Raw genomic sequence first — 19,188 nt, 5'->3', positions numbered from 1 at the left:
GTAGATATGTAGACAATTCACTGAGGGGTGCAAAAAACTTCCCTGACATTAACTGGGATAATCATAGTAGTGAGGGTTTAGAGGAGGCAGATTTCTTGAAATGTATTCAGGAGAACATTTTATATCAACATATAGATGGTCCAACAGGAGACCATCTGGTCCTAATTCTAGGGAATGAAGCCGGACAGGTGTTCGAGGTAAGAGTGGGGACGTATCTTAGCGATGGCAATCACAACATTATACACTTTAAGTTTGTTATGGAAAAGGAGGAAAATGGTTTTGGGTTCTGGGAAGGCAGATTTTATTAACATGAAGCAGGATCTGGCCAAAGTCAACTGGGAACAGTTAACTGAGGGTAAATCTACAGCAGGACAGTTGGAGGTGTTCAGAAAGAAATTGAGAGCTCAAGCCCAACATATTCCCTTCAGGATGAAATGTAGGAGCAACAAGCCCAGATCATCATGGATATCTAGGAATATTCAGGACTGAATATAACAGGGGCCAAAGGAATAAATCAGCTAAGGCCCTAGAGGTGTGTAAGAAATGCAGAGGGGACCATAGGAAAGCAATTAAAAAAGCAAAGGGGGGGGGCATGAAAAACACTGATGGGCAAGATTAAGGAGAATCCCAAGACTGCCATTATCAAGAATCCCATTAAAGATCAAGGGAGCAATCTGTGTGTGAAGGCAGAGGACATTAGTAGAGTGGTAAATGGATACTTCACATTTGTCTTGACTTAAGAGGACAATGTAGGTATAGAATTTGGGAAGAAGGTCTGAGAGGTTCTTGAGCAGGTTGATATTGGAAGTGAGGGAGGTATTGGAAGAAATAAACACATTTCACTCATTCAGCTGCTCGCAACTGAAAAACAGTGATGTCACAGAAATGCAGTGAGCCAATTAGTTGGTAAGGACTATGCTTTTAGGGACTAATCTAAATAGCAGTAATTTCAGAGAAGCGTATTATTATTATTAAAATTGTTAAGGGATTTACTGACAGCATGAGTAAAAAGTCTAGAGAATTTAAAGAAGACCGAAGTTAAAGTGAGGGGAACACCCTAGCCCCATAACCCCATATTTACCAGAGTTAACCCACCTAGCCTGCACATCCCTGAACACTACGGTGCAATTTAGCATGGCCAAGCCATCTAACCTCCACATCTTTGAAGCACCCAGAGGAAATCCATGTAGACATGGAGAAAATGTGCAAACTCCATGCAGACATGATGTGGAGGTGCCAGTGTCGGACTGGGGTGGACAAGGTCAGAAATCACACAACACCAGGTTATAGTCCAACAGGTTTATTTGAAAACACAAGTTTTCGGAGTCTTGCTCCTTCTTCAGGTGTTAGTGAGAGGTAGTATTAGACCAGAATTTATAATTAAAAAAATCAGGGGGTCACACTACTTATGACGATGTACTAAACAAACCTAAGGTGCTGTTAAAATCTTTAATCAGTTAGAAGGTTTTAATTGATTAATTTTAATCATTATTATTAATCAATTACGTATATTATATATAAATACATATATAAATATAACATTAATCAACTAAAAGCTTCTAACTGATTACGATCAGAGCTACAAACAAATTAGCACAAAGATAAGAAAATTAGGGAAGTAACCAAGTAGCTGAAGGAGCAGTGAGGGAAAGATAGGTTCCATTTCATGGGGCACTAGCATATGTACTGGAACGGGAAGGAACTTTATCGTTGTGGCAGGCTGTGATGTGGGATCAATGTCTTGAGGGAAAGACTAAATAGGATGGTCACAAGGACTTAAAATTATAAAATGGAAGGCAGATGTCAATACAGTTTCAGAAACAAGAAACAGGACAGGTTAAAGAAGCAGTCAGGAATCCTCCGTAAAGTATGGTGGGTAATGGCAAAACTATAAAAAGTGTATTGATGCTGCCTGACCCGATATGATTTCCAGCCTGGATAGGTTAGTCTTCTTTTCCCTGGCGCAGAGGAGGATGAGGGGTAGCTGACTGAGATGTAAAAAAATTATAAGAGGCATAGACAGAGTAGATCATGAGAATCTAATACATGTCCAAGTCCAGACAGCATAAGGTTAAGTGAGGAGCAAGTGTTTTAGAGGAGATGTGAGAAAAAAAATCACCCAGGGGGCAGTAGAAATATGGAAGGTGCTGCCTGAGAGGGGGTGGAGGCAGGTACTCAACATTTAACTTAAAATGCCAAGGCATATTAACCGAGATACCCAGTATAGTTTGATGGTTATCGGTTTACACAGACATGTTGGGCTAACGGGCCTTTGTCTATCTTGAATCTCTTGAAAACACTTTGAAAACTGGTAGTTAATCAGGGACAGCCAGGATGGATTCATGACAGGTCATGCTTGACAAATCTCACTGAATTTCTTGAAAGAGGTGACTGTGGTAGTGGACAGGGGAAAATTGTTAATAAGGACTTCTGGAAGGCATTTGATAAAGATGATGGGGAGGTGATGACCCAGTAGCATTATCGCTGGACTATTAATCCAGAAACCCTGGTAATGTTCCGGGTTCAAATCCCATCATGGCAGATGGTGGAATTTGAATTCAATAAAACATCTGGAATTAACAGTTTGATGATGACCGCAAATCCATTGTCAATTGTTGGGAAAAACCCTTTTGATTCACTAATGTCCTTTAGGGGCAGAAATTGCCATCCTTATCTGGTCTGGCCTAACATGTGACTTCAGAATGTCGTTGATTGTTAACTTCCCTCAGGACAATTAGGGATGATTAATAAATGCTGCCTAGCTAGTGACGCTCCTCACTTTGCAAATGCACTAAAAAAATTATGCAGTGAGACTGCATCTGGAAATTTGCGTAAAGTACTGGATGCCATACTTGCAGAACGATGTTAATGTGTTGGAAGCAATTCAGAATAGATTTACATGACTAACAACTGGAATGAGTGGATTGCCTTCTGAGAAAGATTAGACCTGTATCCTCTGGAATTTAGAAGACTTAATTGAAACATACAAAATCATGAGGGGACTTGACTGGGTGAATGTGGAAAGGATGTTTCCTCTTGTGGGAGAATCTAGAACTAAGGGTAACAAAAAGAGAAACTACTGGAGAAACCCAGCAGGCCTTGTGGCATCTGTGGAGAGAAAGCACAGTTAACTTTTCAAGTCCAGTCCAGAACTGGTCTGAAGAAGGCACATTGGACTCAAAATGTTAACTCTGCTTTCTTTCCACAAATTCTGCCAGACCTGCTGAGATTTTCCAGCAATTTCTGTTTTTGTTCCAGATTTCCAGCATCTGCCTTTCTTTGTTCTATTCTAGAACTAGGGGTCACAGTTTAAAAATAAGGGATCTCCCATTTGAGACCAAGTTGAGATTTTTTTTTCCTCCGAGGATTGACAGTCTTTGGAATTCCCTTCCTCAAATGGCAGTGGATGCAGAGACTTCAAATATTTTTAAGGTAGAGGTAGATCAATTATTGGGTTAAAGTAGTTATTTTCTTGAATGGTGGAGCAGGCTGAGGGCTTACTGGCCTATTCTTGTTCCTGATACCATGTGGGATGGGTAACCAGGATTTAAAATTAAAAGTGAAGACAAGGGTACATCAAGTGATTATTGATCACTTGTAGAAAAGGAAGCAGTTGAGTAAGAAGTATTACAAGGAATGCAAAGGATAAAAAGCATGTGTGTAAATGCTCAAATGGAATGAATAAGTTTGATGAGCTACTAGTAGAAATAGTTGTGTGGGAATACGACAGAAGGGAAACAAATGTGGCTTAAAAATGGTGAGATCTGCACACTTAATATTTAAGAATATAAAGTGTTCAGAAAATATAGAAACATTTTATAAAGGAGATGGGGTAGCAACATACACCAGGAATATAATGTAGTCTTGGGAGAATAGGGATGTCCTTAAGGATGAGACACCAAAGTCCACTGGATTTGTATTAAGCAAAAAAAAAGGGTCTGATTATCCTCCTGGAGTGATTCTATATGACTCCAACCAGACAGATTGAGAAAGAAAGACAGAAAGTTAAAAAGAGGGTAAATTTACAGGAAATAACAGAGCTGTGCAAGAACTTACGGAGTAAAGATACAGAGCTTAAATTGCTCAAATATTCATTGGAATATTATTCAAGGAAAGGGTAAGAAGAGATGGATGAATTTCTGAAATGTGTTCAGAAGAATGTCCTTGGTCTGTATGTGCTTGGCTTGACGTGGAAAGACACATTGCTGATCTGGGCCTGGAGAATGAAGTAGGCCAAATAGACTGTGTGTGTGTATGGGGTAATATATGGAAAGAATGGTCATCAAATCATCAGGTTTAGAACAGCAATGAGGAGAAGCAAGGAACAAAATAAAGTAGAATGTCTATAGTCCAAAAGAGCTAATTTAACTGTGTTCACCACAGATCTATCCAGGGTGAAAGGGAATCAAAATTGACAGGAAAGAGTGTAATGGAACAATGGAGGGGGTTCCTTAAGGAAGCAATGTGTCTGATACGGGATAGGTGTAATCCAGCAAGGGAGAAAAACCAGAAAACCAAAAATGGAGTTTCTTTTCTACCGAGGAGGAGATGATGATGAAACATATAAAGGAAGGTGGGTGGGTGTATGATGCGGGTCCAGATGAATTCATTAAATGAGAATCAGGTGAAATTGAGAGGGGAGGGGAGGTGAGGAGACAAATAAGGTTGACAAAGAGAGAATATGAGACTAAAATGGCAGTTAATAGAGATCACCAAAAGTCTTCTATCAATATGCAAGTCATAACTGGATGGTCAGGGATAGAACGGAATCAAAACAGAATGTGCTAGAGAATTTCAGCAAGTCTGGAAGCATCGGTGGAGAGACGAACGGTATTTATATTTTAAGTTCAAACTTCCTGCAGAGATTTAGAAATGTCATTAGTTTTATATAAAAAGGGAAAGGATCAGGTGGACCAATAGGGTGGGTCTTGGAAAGGCTGACTACACCCGGGATAGATAAGGCACCTGATCTAGATCATTCAGATCCCAGATTGCCTTGATTTTCCATTCTTCTCCAAATATAGAGGTGGTGTCAGAGGATTAGTTAGTGATAAATATGACACCTTTACGCAAAACAAGTTGTCCTCATGACTACAATTTAATTGATTTAACATTAACAATGGGCAAGGTCATAGAAACAACAATTACAGAAAATTTCAATGGGGACCTGTAGGGGTCTGAGTTATCTAAGGAAAGCAAATATTGATTTGTCGAAGATATATAATGCTTTGCTAATCCAATGTGGATTTTTGACTAAGTAATAGAGGACAGTTGATGATTGAAATGTGTCAGATGTTGTCTAAATGGATTTGAAGAAAACACTTGACAAACTGCCAATCAAAAGCTTGGTTAACAATAAAAGCCTCATGGGAAAGGAGGGTTATTATCTAATTGGAATTTTTTTTTAATGACTTAAGAATAGAAACAATGAATTGTGGAAAAGGATTATTTTTTCTGACTGGAGGGTGGGAACAATATTGTTCACCAAGGGTCATGTTCAGACCACTGCTTTTTTTCGCTAATAACTTGGACCTTGGAATACAGAGTAGAATTTCAAAATTTGCTCATTCTACCAAACCTGGAGGAGTGGGAAACAGTGAAGATGATACTAAGTGCCTGTATAAACTCAGGCTCACACAATTCAGCAAACATGTGGCAAATGGCACTTAATATAGAGAAACATGACTTGATACATTTTAGCAGAATGAAATTGGGAAAGTAATACAGACTTAGAGTCATAGAGTTGTATAGCATGGAAACAGACCATTCAGTCCAACTTGTCCATGCCAACCAGATATCCTAAATTAATCTAGTCCCAGTTGCCAGCATTTGGCCTAGATCCCTTCCTATGCATGTACCCATGCAGATGCCTTTTAAATGTTGTAATCGTACCAGCCTCCACCACTTCCTCTGGCAGCTCATTTCTTACACACACCACCACCTGTGTGAAAATGTTGTCCCTTACGTCCCTTTTAAATCTTGCCCTTTTCACTTCAAACCTAGTTTTGGACTCCCCTGCCCTGGGAAAAAGGCCTTGGTTATTCACCTTATCCATGCGCCTCATGATTTTACAAACCTCCATAAGGTCACCCCTCAGCCTCCGATGCTTCAGGGAAAACAGCCCCAACATATTTAGCCTCTCACTATAACTCAAACCCTCTAACCCCAGCAATATCCCTGTAAGCCTTTTCTGAACCCTTTCAAGTTTCATGACATCTTTTCTACAGCAGGGAGACCAGAACTGAACGCAGTATTCCAAAGTGGCCTAATCAATGTCCTGTTCAGCCGCTACATGATCTCCGAAATCCTATACTCAATGGACTGACCAATAAAGGCAAGTGTACCAAACACCTTCTTCACTACCTGTTTACCTGTGATTCCACTTTCAAGGAACTATGAACCTGCACTCCAAGGTCTCTTTGTTCAACAACACTCCCCAGGTCCCTACCATTAAGTGTATACATCTGTCCTGATTTGCCTGACCAAAATTCAACCCCTCACACCTAACTAAATTAAACTCCATCTGTCACTTTTCGGCTTATTGGCTCATCTGATCAACGTTCCATTGTACTCTGAGATAACCTTCTTCACTGTCCACCACACCACCAATTTTGAACAAAATGAACAAATGAAAATGTACAGCACAGGAACAGGCCCCGTTGGCTCTCTAAGCCTGTGCTGACCATCAAGACCTAATTAATCTAAAAATAAACCTGCCATTTTTTGACCCGTATCCCTCTATTCCCTCCCTATTCATGTACCCATCTAGTGCTTCTTAAATGTCTTCAACGTGCCCGCTTCCACCACCTCTTCTGGTAGTGCATTCCAGGCTGCTACCACTCTCTGCTTGAAAAACTTCCCTCGCACATTTCCCTTAAACTTTCCTTCTCTGGCCTTGAACCTGTGCCCCCTTGTAACTGAAACATCAACCCTGGGAAAAAGCCTCTGACTATCCACCCTATCTATGCCTTTCATAATTTTGTAGACCTCTATCGGGTCTCCTCTTAGCTGCTGTCTTTCCAGTGAAAACAATCCTAGTTTTTTTAACCTTTCCTCATAGTCAATGCCCTGGAGACCAAGCAACATCCTGGCGACCTTCTCTGTACTCTTTCCAAAGCTTCCACATCCTTCTGGTAGTGTCGTGATCAAAAATGCACACAATACTCCAAATGCAGCCGAGAAAGAGTTTTATATAGCTGCAATATGTTTTGCCAATTCCTGTGCTCCACGCCCCAGGCGATGAAGGCAAGCATACCATATGTCTTCTTAATCACCTTGGCTGCCTGTGTTGCCACTTTCAGGGAACTGTGGACCTACACGCCCAGATCTGTCTGAATGTTAATGTTCCTAAGGGTTCTACCATTTACAATATAATTCACACCTAAATTTGATCCTCCGAAATGCACCACCTCGCATTTGTCTGGATTAAACTCAATCTGCCATTTCTGTGCTCAAGTTGCCAATCTATCTATATCCTGTTGTATACTTTCACAGTCATTGGCACTATCAGCAACTCTATCAATCTTCATGTCATCAGCAATAAGATAAGCATCTTGCTTATCAGACCACCCACATTTTCCTCCAGATCATTTATATTTACTACAAACAACAGAGGACCTAAGACTGACCCCTGTGGAACACCACTAGGTACCAGTCTCTGTTCTGAAAAACATCCTTCCACCACTACCCTCTGTCTTCTATGACCAAGCCAGTTTTCTATCCATCTATCCAGGCCAACTGAATCCCTTGTGATTTTAGTTTTTGTACCAACATGCCACGTGGGACTTTATCAAATGCCTTACTAAAGTCCAGATAAACTACATCCACAGCCCTTCACTCATGAATTATCCTCGTTACCTCTTCAAAAAATTTGATCAGGTTGGTGTGACATGACGTTCCCCAGACAAAACCATACTGCAAGTCACTAACTAGTCCATTTTCCTTCAAATGTGCACGTATCTTGTCCCTCAGTATCTTCTCCAAGAGCTTCCCCATCACAGACGTCAAGCTCGCTGGCCTATCGTTTCCTGGATTATCCCTGCATCCTTTCTTAAACAAGGGAACAACATTTGCTAATCTCTGGTCCTCTGGAACTTCACCTGTGGCCAACGAGGGTGTGAATATATCTGCCAATGCCCCAGCTATTTCCTCCCTTGCCTTTGAGTAACCTGGGGTAAATCCCATCAGGTCCTGGGGACTTGTCTATCGTAATGCAATTTAGGATTTCCAAAACTTCCTCTTTCAATAATGTTGACATTCTCTAGAGTATTCACACACTCATCCCTGACCTCAACATTAGTCCTGCTCTGCTCCTTGGTGAAAACCGATAAAGTACTCATTCAGGATCTCCCCCACTTCCTGTGGCTGTATGTATAACTACCCCGCTTCGTCATCGAATGGGCCTACTCTTTCCCTTGTTATTGTCTTTCTCCTAACATATGCATAAAAAGCCTTGGGATTCTCCTTGACCCTGTTTGCTAAAGACATTTCATGGCCCCTTTTTGCCTTCCTAATTCTGCATTTAAGTTCCTTCCTAATTTCTCTGTGCTTCTCCAGAGCTTCTTCAGTTTGTAGCTGCCTATACTTGTCGTATGCTTCCCTTTTTCTTTTGACTAACCTTACAATTTCCCTTGTCATCAATGGTTCCTGAATCCTGCTATTCCTATCCTTTAGCTTTGCAGTGACATTCATGTCCTGCACTTTAGTCAATTGGTCTTTAAAAGCCTCCCACATGCCAAAGGTAGATTTTCCCTCAAATAACTGCTTCCAATCCACATTCTCTGGGTCCTGTATAATTTGGGTGGAATTGGATTTTGCCCAATTAAGCACCCTCACCCGAGGGCCACTTGTGTCCTTTTCCATGACTACTCGAAATCTTATGGAATTATGGTCACTAAGCCTGAAATGCTCTCCTACTGAAACATCAATCACGCGTCCTGGCTCATTTCCTAGGACCAAGTCTAATATGACCTCCTCTCTGACTGGGTTGTCAACATACTGCCTCAAAAAGCCCTCTTGGATACAACTAACAAATTGCTCTTCATTTGAGCCCCTGGCTCGAAGGGATTCCCAGTTACTAAGAGGAAAGTTGAGGTCACCCAATGCAACTACCCTGCTCTTTTCACACTTTTCCAGTATCTGACTACATATCTGCTCCTCCGTCTCCCAGGGGAGGTTGGGAGGTCTATAGTAAACTCCCAACATTGTGATTTCACCCTTCCTATTCCTGAGCTCAACCCATAATGCCTCAATGCAAGATCCGTCCAATGTGTCTTCCCTCTACACAGCTGTGATGTGATCCCTAATCACCAGTGCAACTCCCCCCACCCCTTTTGTTCCCCCTTCTGTTCCATCTAAAACAACGATGTCCAGGAATGTTAAGCTGCTAGTCCTGTCCCTCCTTTAACCATGTCTCTGTAATGGCAATAACATCATAATTCCATGCAGTAATCCATGCTCTTAGTTCATCTGACTTGCTATACATCTTGCATTGAAGCAAATGCATTCCAGATCTCCAGTCCCTCTGAGCCTGTGCCTGCTCTTACTCTGTGCTATGTATATCTCTGTCACACTTTTGTTCCCAGTCCCTGCACTTACTGGCCTAGTATTCTGATTGCCACCCCCACCACACTAAATTAAACCCTTCCAAAGAGCTCTAGCAAAACCTCCCGCCCAGGATATTGGTGCCCCTCCAGTTTAGGTGCAACCTGTCCTTCCTGTACAGGTCCCACCTTCCCCAGAAGACATCCCAATGATCCACATATCTAAAGCCCTCCCTTCTACACCAGCTCTGTAGCCACATGTTCAACTGCATTCTCTCTCTGTTCCTAGCCTCACTAGCCTGTGGCACAGGTAATAATCCTGAGGTTACTACCCTGGTAGACCTGCGTTTTAGCTCCCTACCTAACTCCCTGAATTGTCTTCACAGGACCTCTTCCTTCATCCTACCTATGTCATTTGTGCCAATGTGGACAATGACTTCTTAATCCTTTCTCTCCCGTTTCAGGATATCCTGAAACTGCTCAAAGACATCAAGAACCCTGGCACCCGGGAGGCAACACACCATCCTAGACATCCTTGCTGTCATCTGCAAACTTATTAATGATACCTATTATATTTGCATTCAAGTTGTTGATATAAATGACAAAAAACAGTGGACCCAACACTGATCCTTGCAGCACACCAGTGGTCACAGGCCTCCAGTCCAAAAATCAATCCTCCATCACCATCCTACCTTCGAGCCAATTCTGTATCCAAATGGCTATTTCTCCCTGATTCCACGTGATCTAACGTTGCTTACCAGTATACCATGTGGAACCTTGTCGAACACCTTACCGAAGATCATATAGACCTCATTCACTGCTCTCCTTTCATCAATCTTCTTTGTCACTTTTCCAAAAAACTCAACCTAGTTAATAGTGAGACACAATTTCCCACATATAAAGCCATATTGATTATCCCTAATCAATCCTTGCCTTTCCAAATACATGTAACTCCTATCCCTCTGAATCCCCTCCAAGAACTTACCCATCACTGATGTCAGGCTCACCGGTCTACAGTTCTCTGGATGTTCCTTACCCCGTTCTTAAATAATGGCACTATATTAACCAACCTCCAGTTTTCTGGCACCTCACCCATGACTATCAATAATTCAAATATCTCAGCTAGGGGCCCAGCAATCACTTCGCTAGCACAGTTCTAAAAGAATGTTCAGAAACTGAGGAATTTGGGAGTGCAAGTGTATTGAACTTTTTAAAGGAAATATTGAGAGTAATTAGGATCTTGGGCTGTTTAAATAGAAATCAGTTGTGCAGATCCTTGATAAAGTCATGGTTAGGCCCCAACTCAAGTACTGCATCCAGATCTGGTCACCACATTTTCGGAGGGATGTGTAGGCTCTTAAGAGGCTGCAGGGGAGATTTACCATATTGTTTCCAAGAACGAATAATTTTAGCAAAAATGTAAATCTGGAGATGCTGGGATTGTTCTCCTTGGAACGAATGAGATTAAGAGAATATAAGTAATGTGATCATGACAGATTTGTAGTAAGTAGATAAAGAAAAACTATTCCCATTAGCTGAGGGCACAAGGACTATCAGATGTTGAAATTGCAAGGGGTGGGGGAAAATATGAGAGGGAACCTTGCTTCTCATTGAGTGAGAGGCTGGTGAAGGTGGATGCTATCAGAGACTTATGAAAAATTTGATTTGTACTGAAGGAACTAAATCTGGGACACGAGAGAGGGCTGGAGTGGGGAATGACTAGAATGTTCCATACAGGGCCACCATGGATTTGTTGGGCAGACTGGCCTCCTTTTGTAACATAAATTATTCTGAGTCTACATAGCCACACATGCTACTGACAATAAATTTGGAAGGACAGTACATAGTGAAGGATGCTACGAAAGGACAAAGGTTGATTTAGTGAGTATATAAATTATGACAAATATCATTTGACACAGGATGTATGAGAACATCCACTTTGTATCCAAAAAATGCCCATCATGGAAACCTAAAACTGTGGAGGATTAAAGTGATTCTGGAATTGGAGATTCTGCCCATTTAAAATCAAGGGCATGGGAAACATTTGACAATTAATGAGCCGAGTTGGTGTTGACTAATGTTTGGACAAATAACAATGAATATGTAATAAATTAATCAATCACTGCTCATATAACTCCACTTACCTATGAGAAAATTTGCATGGGAAGCTGTTGTGGAGTACTGCTGTTCCAGGAATTTATTGAAGTACGTGGAGAGACCAGCAAGCATGGAAGAGAAACTGCACTGAGCTAGCACGATAATGATAAACAATGGATTCAACAGCAACTTGGCAAACATTTTGGGAAACACTGTAAGAGAAGAGAATATACAAGTTAGATATAATACTAGTAGAACAGAACAGGCCAATCGGACAGACCAGTGAATACCCAACACAGCACAGAGCAGAGACTGCAGAGATGAAACAATTAGAGCTGAGAACATAAATACTGGAATACAGTACAGAATAAAACGACAAATGTAGTTCACAGAATATACAAACCGATGCCCAGAAGATAAACATAAATTGAAGCAAACTGAAAATGACAAAACCCAGCCGTTTCAAAAGTGAAATTGGGAAACAATACAAAGAAGTTCATAGAGGTTTGAACCTCTTTTTGACAAGTGGCTATTGAAAATCAAATTGTTAACACTGAGATTAATGGGTTTTTGTTCATTAAAACATTTTGTGGGGAGAAACAGGTTTGTGGATTTTGGTCCCTGATTGTTGGAAAAATGTTGGAAGGAATTATTAAGGAAGTAATAGCAGCACATTTGGAAAATCATAATCTAATCAAGCAGAGTCAGCTTCATGAAAGGAAAGTTGTACCCATCCCTAATTGCCCAGAGGGCAATTAAGATTCAGCCACAATGCTGAGAGTCTGGAGTCACATGTAGGCCAGACCACGTAAGAATGGCCGTTTCCCAATGAACCAGGTGGGTTTTTCCTGACAATTGACAACAGATTCAGGGCCAGCATCAGACTCTTAAATCAGATTTTTATTGAATTCAAATTCCATCTTCTGCCATGGTGGGATTCAAACCTGGGTCCCCAGAACATTACAGAGATAGTGGGAACTGCCGATGCTGGAGAATCTGAGATAACAAGATGTAGAGCTGGATGAACACAGCAGGCCAAGCAGCATCAGAGGAGCAGGAAAGCTGATGTTTCGGATCTAGACTGAAAGAGGGTCTAGACCCGAAACGTCAGCTTTCCTGCTCCTCTGATACTGCTTGGCTTGCTATGTTCATCCAGCTCTACACCTTGTAATCTCAGTTTCCCCAGAACATTACCTGGGTCTCTGGATTGACAGTCCAGAGATAATACCACTAGGTATTTTTATTAGGATCAAGGAGGTAGCTAGTGAAAGGGTAGATCCATTCAAGAAAAAAGTAGGGATTTATACACAGAGCCAGAGGAAGTGGGTGAGGTCCTTAACGAGTACTTCATGTCGGTATTCACCAAGGAGAAAGACATAAGATTCGGGAGGGTATGTTAATATTCTGGGGCATGTCAATATTGAGAAGGAGGATGTGTTGGGTGTCTTGCAAAACATTAAGGTAGAAAAGTCTCCAGGGGCTGACGGAACCTATCCCAGGATATTGAGGGAGGCAAGGAATGTGATTACTGGGGCCTTGACAAATGTCTTTGTATCCTCTCAGCCACAGGTAGGGTCCCAGAAAACTGGAGAATGGCCAATGCTGTTATTTTTATAAAGGGCAGAAGGCTAACCTGGGAAATTATAGGCCAGTGAGCCTTACATTCTTGGAGAAATTACTGAAGAAGATTCTTAGGGACAGGATTTACTTGCATTTGGAAAACAGTGGACTTATTAGGAATAGTCAGCATGGCTTTGTGCAGGAGAGGTCTTGTATCACAAATCTGAGTTTTTTGAAAAAGTGACAAAGATGACTGATGAGGTTAGGATGGTGAATGTTGTCTACTTGGACTCTATTAAAGCATTTGATAAGGTCCCTCATGGAATGCTGGCTCAGAAGATTCAGCCACATGGAATCCGTGAGTTGATAAGTTGGACACAAAATTCGCTTGGTCGTAGAATACAGAGAGTCATTGTTAAGGGGCGTTTTTCTGACTGATGCTTTGTGACCACTGGTGTTCCGCAAGGATCAGTGCTGGGACTTCTTTGTTTTTAATAGAGATAAATGAATTGGACAAAAATGTAGGTGATCTGATTAGTACTTTTGCAGATGACAATGAAATTGCTAGATTTGTGAATAGTGAGGAATGTTGTCAAAGGATGCAGCAGGATATAGGCCTGCTGAAAAGTTGGGCAGAGAAATGACAGCTGGAGTTTAATCTGGACAAGTGTGAGGTGATGTATTTTGGGAGGTCTAATGCATGTGGAAAGAATACAGTAAATACAGGACCTTTGGGAGCATCAATATACAGAATAATCTTGGGGTGCATGTCCATAACACCCAGAATGTGGCAATACAACATAAGATGGTAAAGAAGGCATACAGAATGCATGCATTTTTCAGTCAGGGCACTGAGTATAAAACTTTAGTAAGGCCACATTTGGAATATTGTGTGCAGTTCTGTCACTGCATTATAAGAAGGATGTGGAAGCTTTGGAGAGGATCAAAAGAGGTTTACCAGGATGTTGCCTAAATTGGAGTGTATTAGCATAAGGAGAGGATGGACAAATTTTTTGCAACAGTGTTGGAGACTGAGGGGCGACCTGTTAGAAGTACATAAAAGTATGAGAGGCACGGATAGGTTGGATAATTAGAGTCACTTTCCTAGGGTGGAAATGTGAAATACTATGGAATGTAGGTTTAAGGTTAGAGGGGAAGGTCTAAAGGAGATCGTATTAAAAAAAACTCTCTCATACAAGGGTATTAAGTGCCCGGAACACACTGCCAGAGGTGGTGGTGGAAACAACGTTTAAGCGGTATTTAGGCAGATACATGAACAGTCAGAGAATAGAGGGATTGGGATCATGTTCAGGCAGACGGGATTAGTTTAGAATGGTATCATGGTCGGTGCAAACACAGTGGGCCGAAGGGCCTGTTCCTGTGCTGTATGCTTCTGTGTTCTATGTTTGCCATTAGACCTCCTCCATCTTTCTTGCATTTCTTTGTAAATTCCTTGTAAATTTACTTCTCTACATCTTTTCACTAATGTGTGGTCTAAAGACAATGTCAAGCAATGTCATTGCACCTTTATTGGTACTTGGCAATAGCCAAATCAATTCTGTCCTTGATCCTTCTCTTCAGATCTGCAGCCTTCTCCTTAATCAATAACATACCCCTCCTCTTAGCTAAGACAAAAAAATACAGAGCTGGATGAACACAGCAGGCCCAGCAGCATCAGAGGAGCAGGAAAGCTGACGTTTCGGGTCTGGACCCTTATAAGGGTAAGGATAACACTTCGTTATCTCAGATTCTTCAGCATCGGCAGTTGCCACTACCTCTCCCCCTTCCTCTTAGCACTCCTTTTCTATTTACCCTGAACAATTTGCATGCACAAATATTTTATATCACATCCAGCTCTTGTTTGAGCCAGGGTTCTGTTATTGACATACTTCATATTTCCATTTGGCAATCTGCACCAGTCACTCAGCAAATGTATTTACCACATTACATGCATTCACATACATGTATAATAACACTAATATAGACTTGATTACCTTTCCTTTTACATTAAATCCACCTAGGTATTACTAATCCCTATTATCTCTCCCTGTATCTGTGTGCCTTGGTATTTCTCTCTGACATTTTCTTCCGGTTCCCATACTTCTGTTGAATTAGATTAAACCCTACCAGATAGCACAGGCAAAACAACCTGCAAGGAATTCAGTCCCAGCTCTGTTCAGGTACAAGCCCTGTCCAAGCAGTGCAGTTCACGTCCCTCTAAAACTGATCTGGGCAGGAGGGAAATGCCAGGGAATCACGAACCATGTTGGTCTGACATCAGGGTGTGAAATTATTGGAAAAAATCTGAGGGACAGGAATAAATAACATTTGGAAAGCCAGGGATTGATCAAGGGTAGTCAGCACAGATTTATTAGATGGAGGTTTATTAGAAGGAAGTCCTGCCTGAATAATTGAATGGAGTTTTATTTTTGAAAAGGTAACTAAATATTTTAATGAAGATAGTGCAGTTGATGTGGTTTAATAGACTTCAGATTGGCCTTTGACAACGCAGTAACATGGAAGATAAGAGCTGATAGGATCCAAGCAAGCTGGCAAAATATATTCAAAATTAGCTTACAAATAGGAGACAAAGGGTGGTGGTGGAGGGTTTTTTTGTGTTTAGAAGCCAACAGCGTACCACAGAGATCTGTGCTGGGACTCCAGCCATTTGCTATGTATATTAATAAATAAATGATAGGTCCTTCGGGAGTACTGAGGAATGAAGGGACCTTAATGTACAAGTCCATAGATCCCTGAAGCTGTCAGCTCAAGCAGACAGGGTGGTGAAGGCGGCATACGGGATGCTTGCCTTCATTAGCCAGGGTGTAGGATATAGGAGCAAGCAACTTTATAAAACTTTGGTGAGGCCACAGATGGAATACTGTGTGTAGTTCTGGTCACCACACTATAGGAAGGACATGATTGCACTGGAGAGGGTGCAGAGGAGATTCAACAGGACGTAGCCTGAGGGTAGAAAGTCTCAGTTATCAGGAGTGACTGAATAGGCTTGTCTAGATAACTCTGCATCAGAGCCATCTAAGCTCAAAATGTTAGCTTGCTCTCTCTCCACAGATGCTGCCTGACCCACTGTGATTTCCAGCATTTTTTGTTTCCAGACTGGAGAGGCTAGGTTTGTTTTCCCTGGAGCAGAGGAAGCTGAAAGGTATCTGATTGAGATATATAAACTTATAAGAGGCATAGACAGAATAGATCATGAGAATCTAAGACATGTCCAAGACCAGACAGCATAAGTTTAAGTGAGGAGCAAGTGTTTTAAAGAAGATGAGAGAGAAAAAAATTCACCGGGAGCCAGTAGAAATATGGGACGGGCTGCCTGGGAGAGTTGCAGAGGCAGGTACTCAACGTTTAAGAAACATCTGGCGGAGATTTAACATGCAAGTGCATAGTAATCTATGGAGCAAGTGTAGGTAAATGGGACTGGTGTAGTTTGATGTTTGTTGGTCGACATAGACATGATGGGCCAAAAGGCCTGCTTCAATGTTGTATGGCTATGTCTAATCTAATCCCCTGAATCCTGCACCATCCTTCTAGTCTTGCATTCATCTGCTTTATTCACCTATGTCTAAACTCACTTATTCGTGGCACTGGGAGTAACTCAGAAGTTACTATTCTTGAGGGTCTGCTTCCTAGTGTCTCACCCAACTCCTTAATGTCTGACTGCAGGACTATATGCTGCTTTCTATAAGCCAACGGTACTGATATGGATCATGACTGCTGGCTAGTCACCCAATCCCCTCAGGGTGCAGTGCAGCCTCTCAGTGACATCCCTGATCCGAATGCCAAGGAGGCACACACCATCCTGGATTAAAGTCAAGTCAGAAATGTTCATTTATTCCTATAACCAACAAATCTCTAATAAGATCCTAAGGTCACAAGGAATAAGAACAGCAGTAGGCCATCTGGTCCCTCAAGCCTGCTCTCCAATTAATAGGATCATAGCTGATCCTGTGCTCCTCACGTCTACTTTCCTGCCCTTTCCCATAACCCTTGATTCCCCTACTGATCATGAATCTGTCTATTTCAGTCTTAAATATACAGAAGAACTCTGCTCTCTGTGGCAAGGAGTTTCAAAGACACTCAATGTCTGAGAGAAGAGGTTCCTCTTCATCTCAGTCTTAAATTAATGTCCCCTTTATTCTGACACTGTATTGTCTGGTCCTTGACTCTCTCATTAGGGAAACATCCTCTCAAAGTTTACCCTATCAAGCCCTTTAAGAATCCAATATCTCTCATGAGCTCACATCTAAGTCTTCTAAATTCCAATCCTGTCACAGCTTTTCTTTCAACTTTCCTTATAATCCCCACGTACAGCTGAGCCAATGCTGATACTCCCTAGATGAACCATCACTCTCATCGGTGCAGGCACAATGGGCCAAATAGCCTTCTTCTCTATCCTTACACTTTTGTGATTCTGAGATTCATCAGTACTCAAAATGGGATGTATATGTGTGACTGATCCCTGCACCACATGTCCTTTCTCCCTTGATTGCTTAGTAGGTACGTGCTCCCTTTTTTTCTGAATACTCCACATGTGCTGTCTACAAACCTCTTAATCTCTTGGATATACCACAGTCACACCAGCTACTTCCCGAGTTCTGAAACCAGGCCTAGATCTGTGGTAGCTGACAGGTAACACTTCCTGCAGATGTGGTTCTCCAGGTTACAGGAAAAGTCCTAGAGTTCCCACATGGAACAGGATGTGCACTCCAGGAGTTACACCTGTCATGCCACTCCTCTATTGATCAAATTAATGCTTATAAGTATAATATAATGTATTTTTTCTGCTGTTATCAATTAATAGAAATGCAGCTTAATTCTTACTTTCAAATTAGAGTTATACATTTTAATTTCCCAACTCCTTCGAGTAACTTCACAGGGAGCTCACAAACCAGATCACAGAAGCATGCAAACCAGAACACAAAGAGCATAAGCCATTTGAAGGCAATGGTCTGTCAATCGACTGTTTATCCAGAAACTCAGATAATGTTCTGGGGACCCAAGTTCAAATCCTGCCAATGGTGCAATTTGAATTCAATAAAAAAAATCTGGAATTAATAATCTAATCATCACCATGAACCATTGTCAATTGTTACAGAAAAACCCATCTGGATTTCTGCCATCCTCATGTATATTTTAAGGGTGGCACTTTGGCTCAGTGATTAGCACTGTTGCCTCACAGTGCCAGGGAACTGGGTTTGATTCCACCCTCGGGCAACTTTCTGTGTGGAATTTGCACGTTCTCCCCGTGTCTGCGTCGGTTTCCTCTGGGTACTCCGGTTTCCTCTCATAGTCCAAAGACGTGCAGGTTAGGTGGATGGACCATGCTATGGTGCCCAGGGATGTATAGATTAGGTGGATCATTCATCAGAAATGCAGGATTACAGGGAATAAGGTTGGCGGGGTGGTGGTGGGTGGAATGGGCACGGGTGGGATGCTCTTCAGAGGGTCAGTGCAGACTCGATGGCCCAAATGGCTTCCTTCGGCAAAGTAGGGATTCTATGTGAGTCCAGACCAACAGCAATGTGGTTGGCTCTGAAATGGCCTAAGAAGCCACTCAATTGTATCAATCAATGAAAGCAGACTGACCACTTGGCATAGAACATAGAACATAGAACATAGAACATTACAGCGCAGTACAGGCCCTTCGGCCCTCGATGTTGCGCCGACCTGTGAAACCAATCTGAAGCCCATCTAACCTAAACTATTCCATTATCATCCATATGTTTATCCAATGACCATTTAAATGCCCTTAAAGTGGGCGAGTCTACTATTTTTGCAGGCAGGGCATTCCATGCCCTTACTACTCTCTGAGTAAAGAACCTACCTCTGACATCTGTCCTATATCTCTCACCCCTCAATTTAAAGCTATGTCCCCTCGTGCTAGCCATCACCATCCGAGGAAAAAGGCTCCCACTGTCCACCTTATCTAATCCTCTGATCATCTTGTAGGCATCGACCTAGACAGGGA

At 41.8% G+C, this 19,188-nt stretch overlaps 1 protein-coding gene across 2 annotated transcripts in view; it reads right to left on the bottom strand.

Moving 5' to 3' along the window:
* The window catches only part of LOC109923277 (solute carrier organic anion transporter family member 2A1-like), a 168,324-nt gene that overhangs the window by 28,290 nt on the left and 120,846 nt on the right, over window positions 1–19,188 (bottom strand). For both annotated transcript variants that reach the window (XM_048604665.1, XM_048604666.1), the window contains one exon: window positions 11,687–11,851. In XM_048604665.1, coding sequence (XP_048460622.1) covers window positions 11,687–11,851 — 165 coding nt within the window. The remainder of the gene's footprint in view (window positions 1–11,686; window positions 11,852–19,188) is intronic.

Source organism: Rhincodon typus, chromosome 13 (genome assembly GCF_021869965.1).
Source record: "Rhincodon typus isolate 14 chromosome 13, sRhiTyp1.1, whole genome shotgun sequence".
NCBI lineage: Eukaryota > Metazoa > Chordata > Chondrichthyes > Orectolobiformes > Rhincodontidae > Rhincodon > Rhincodon typus.
Note: the sequence above shows the minus strand (reverse complement) of the source record. Positions and strands in the feature narration are given on the sequence as shown.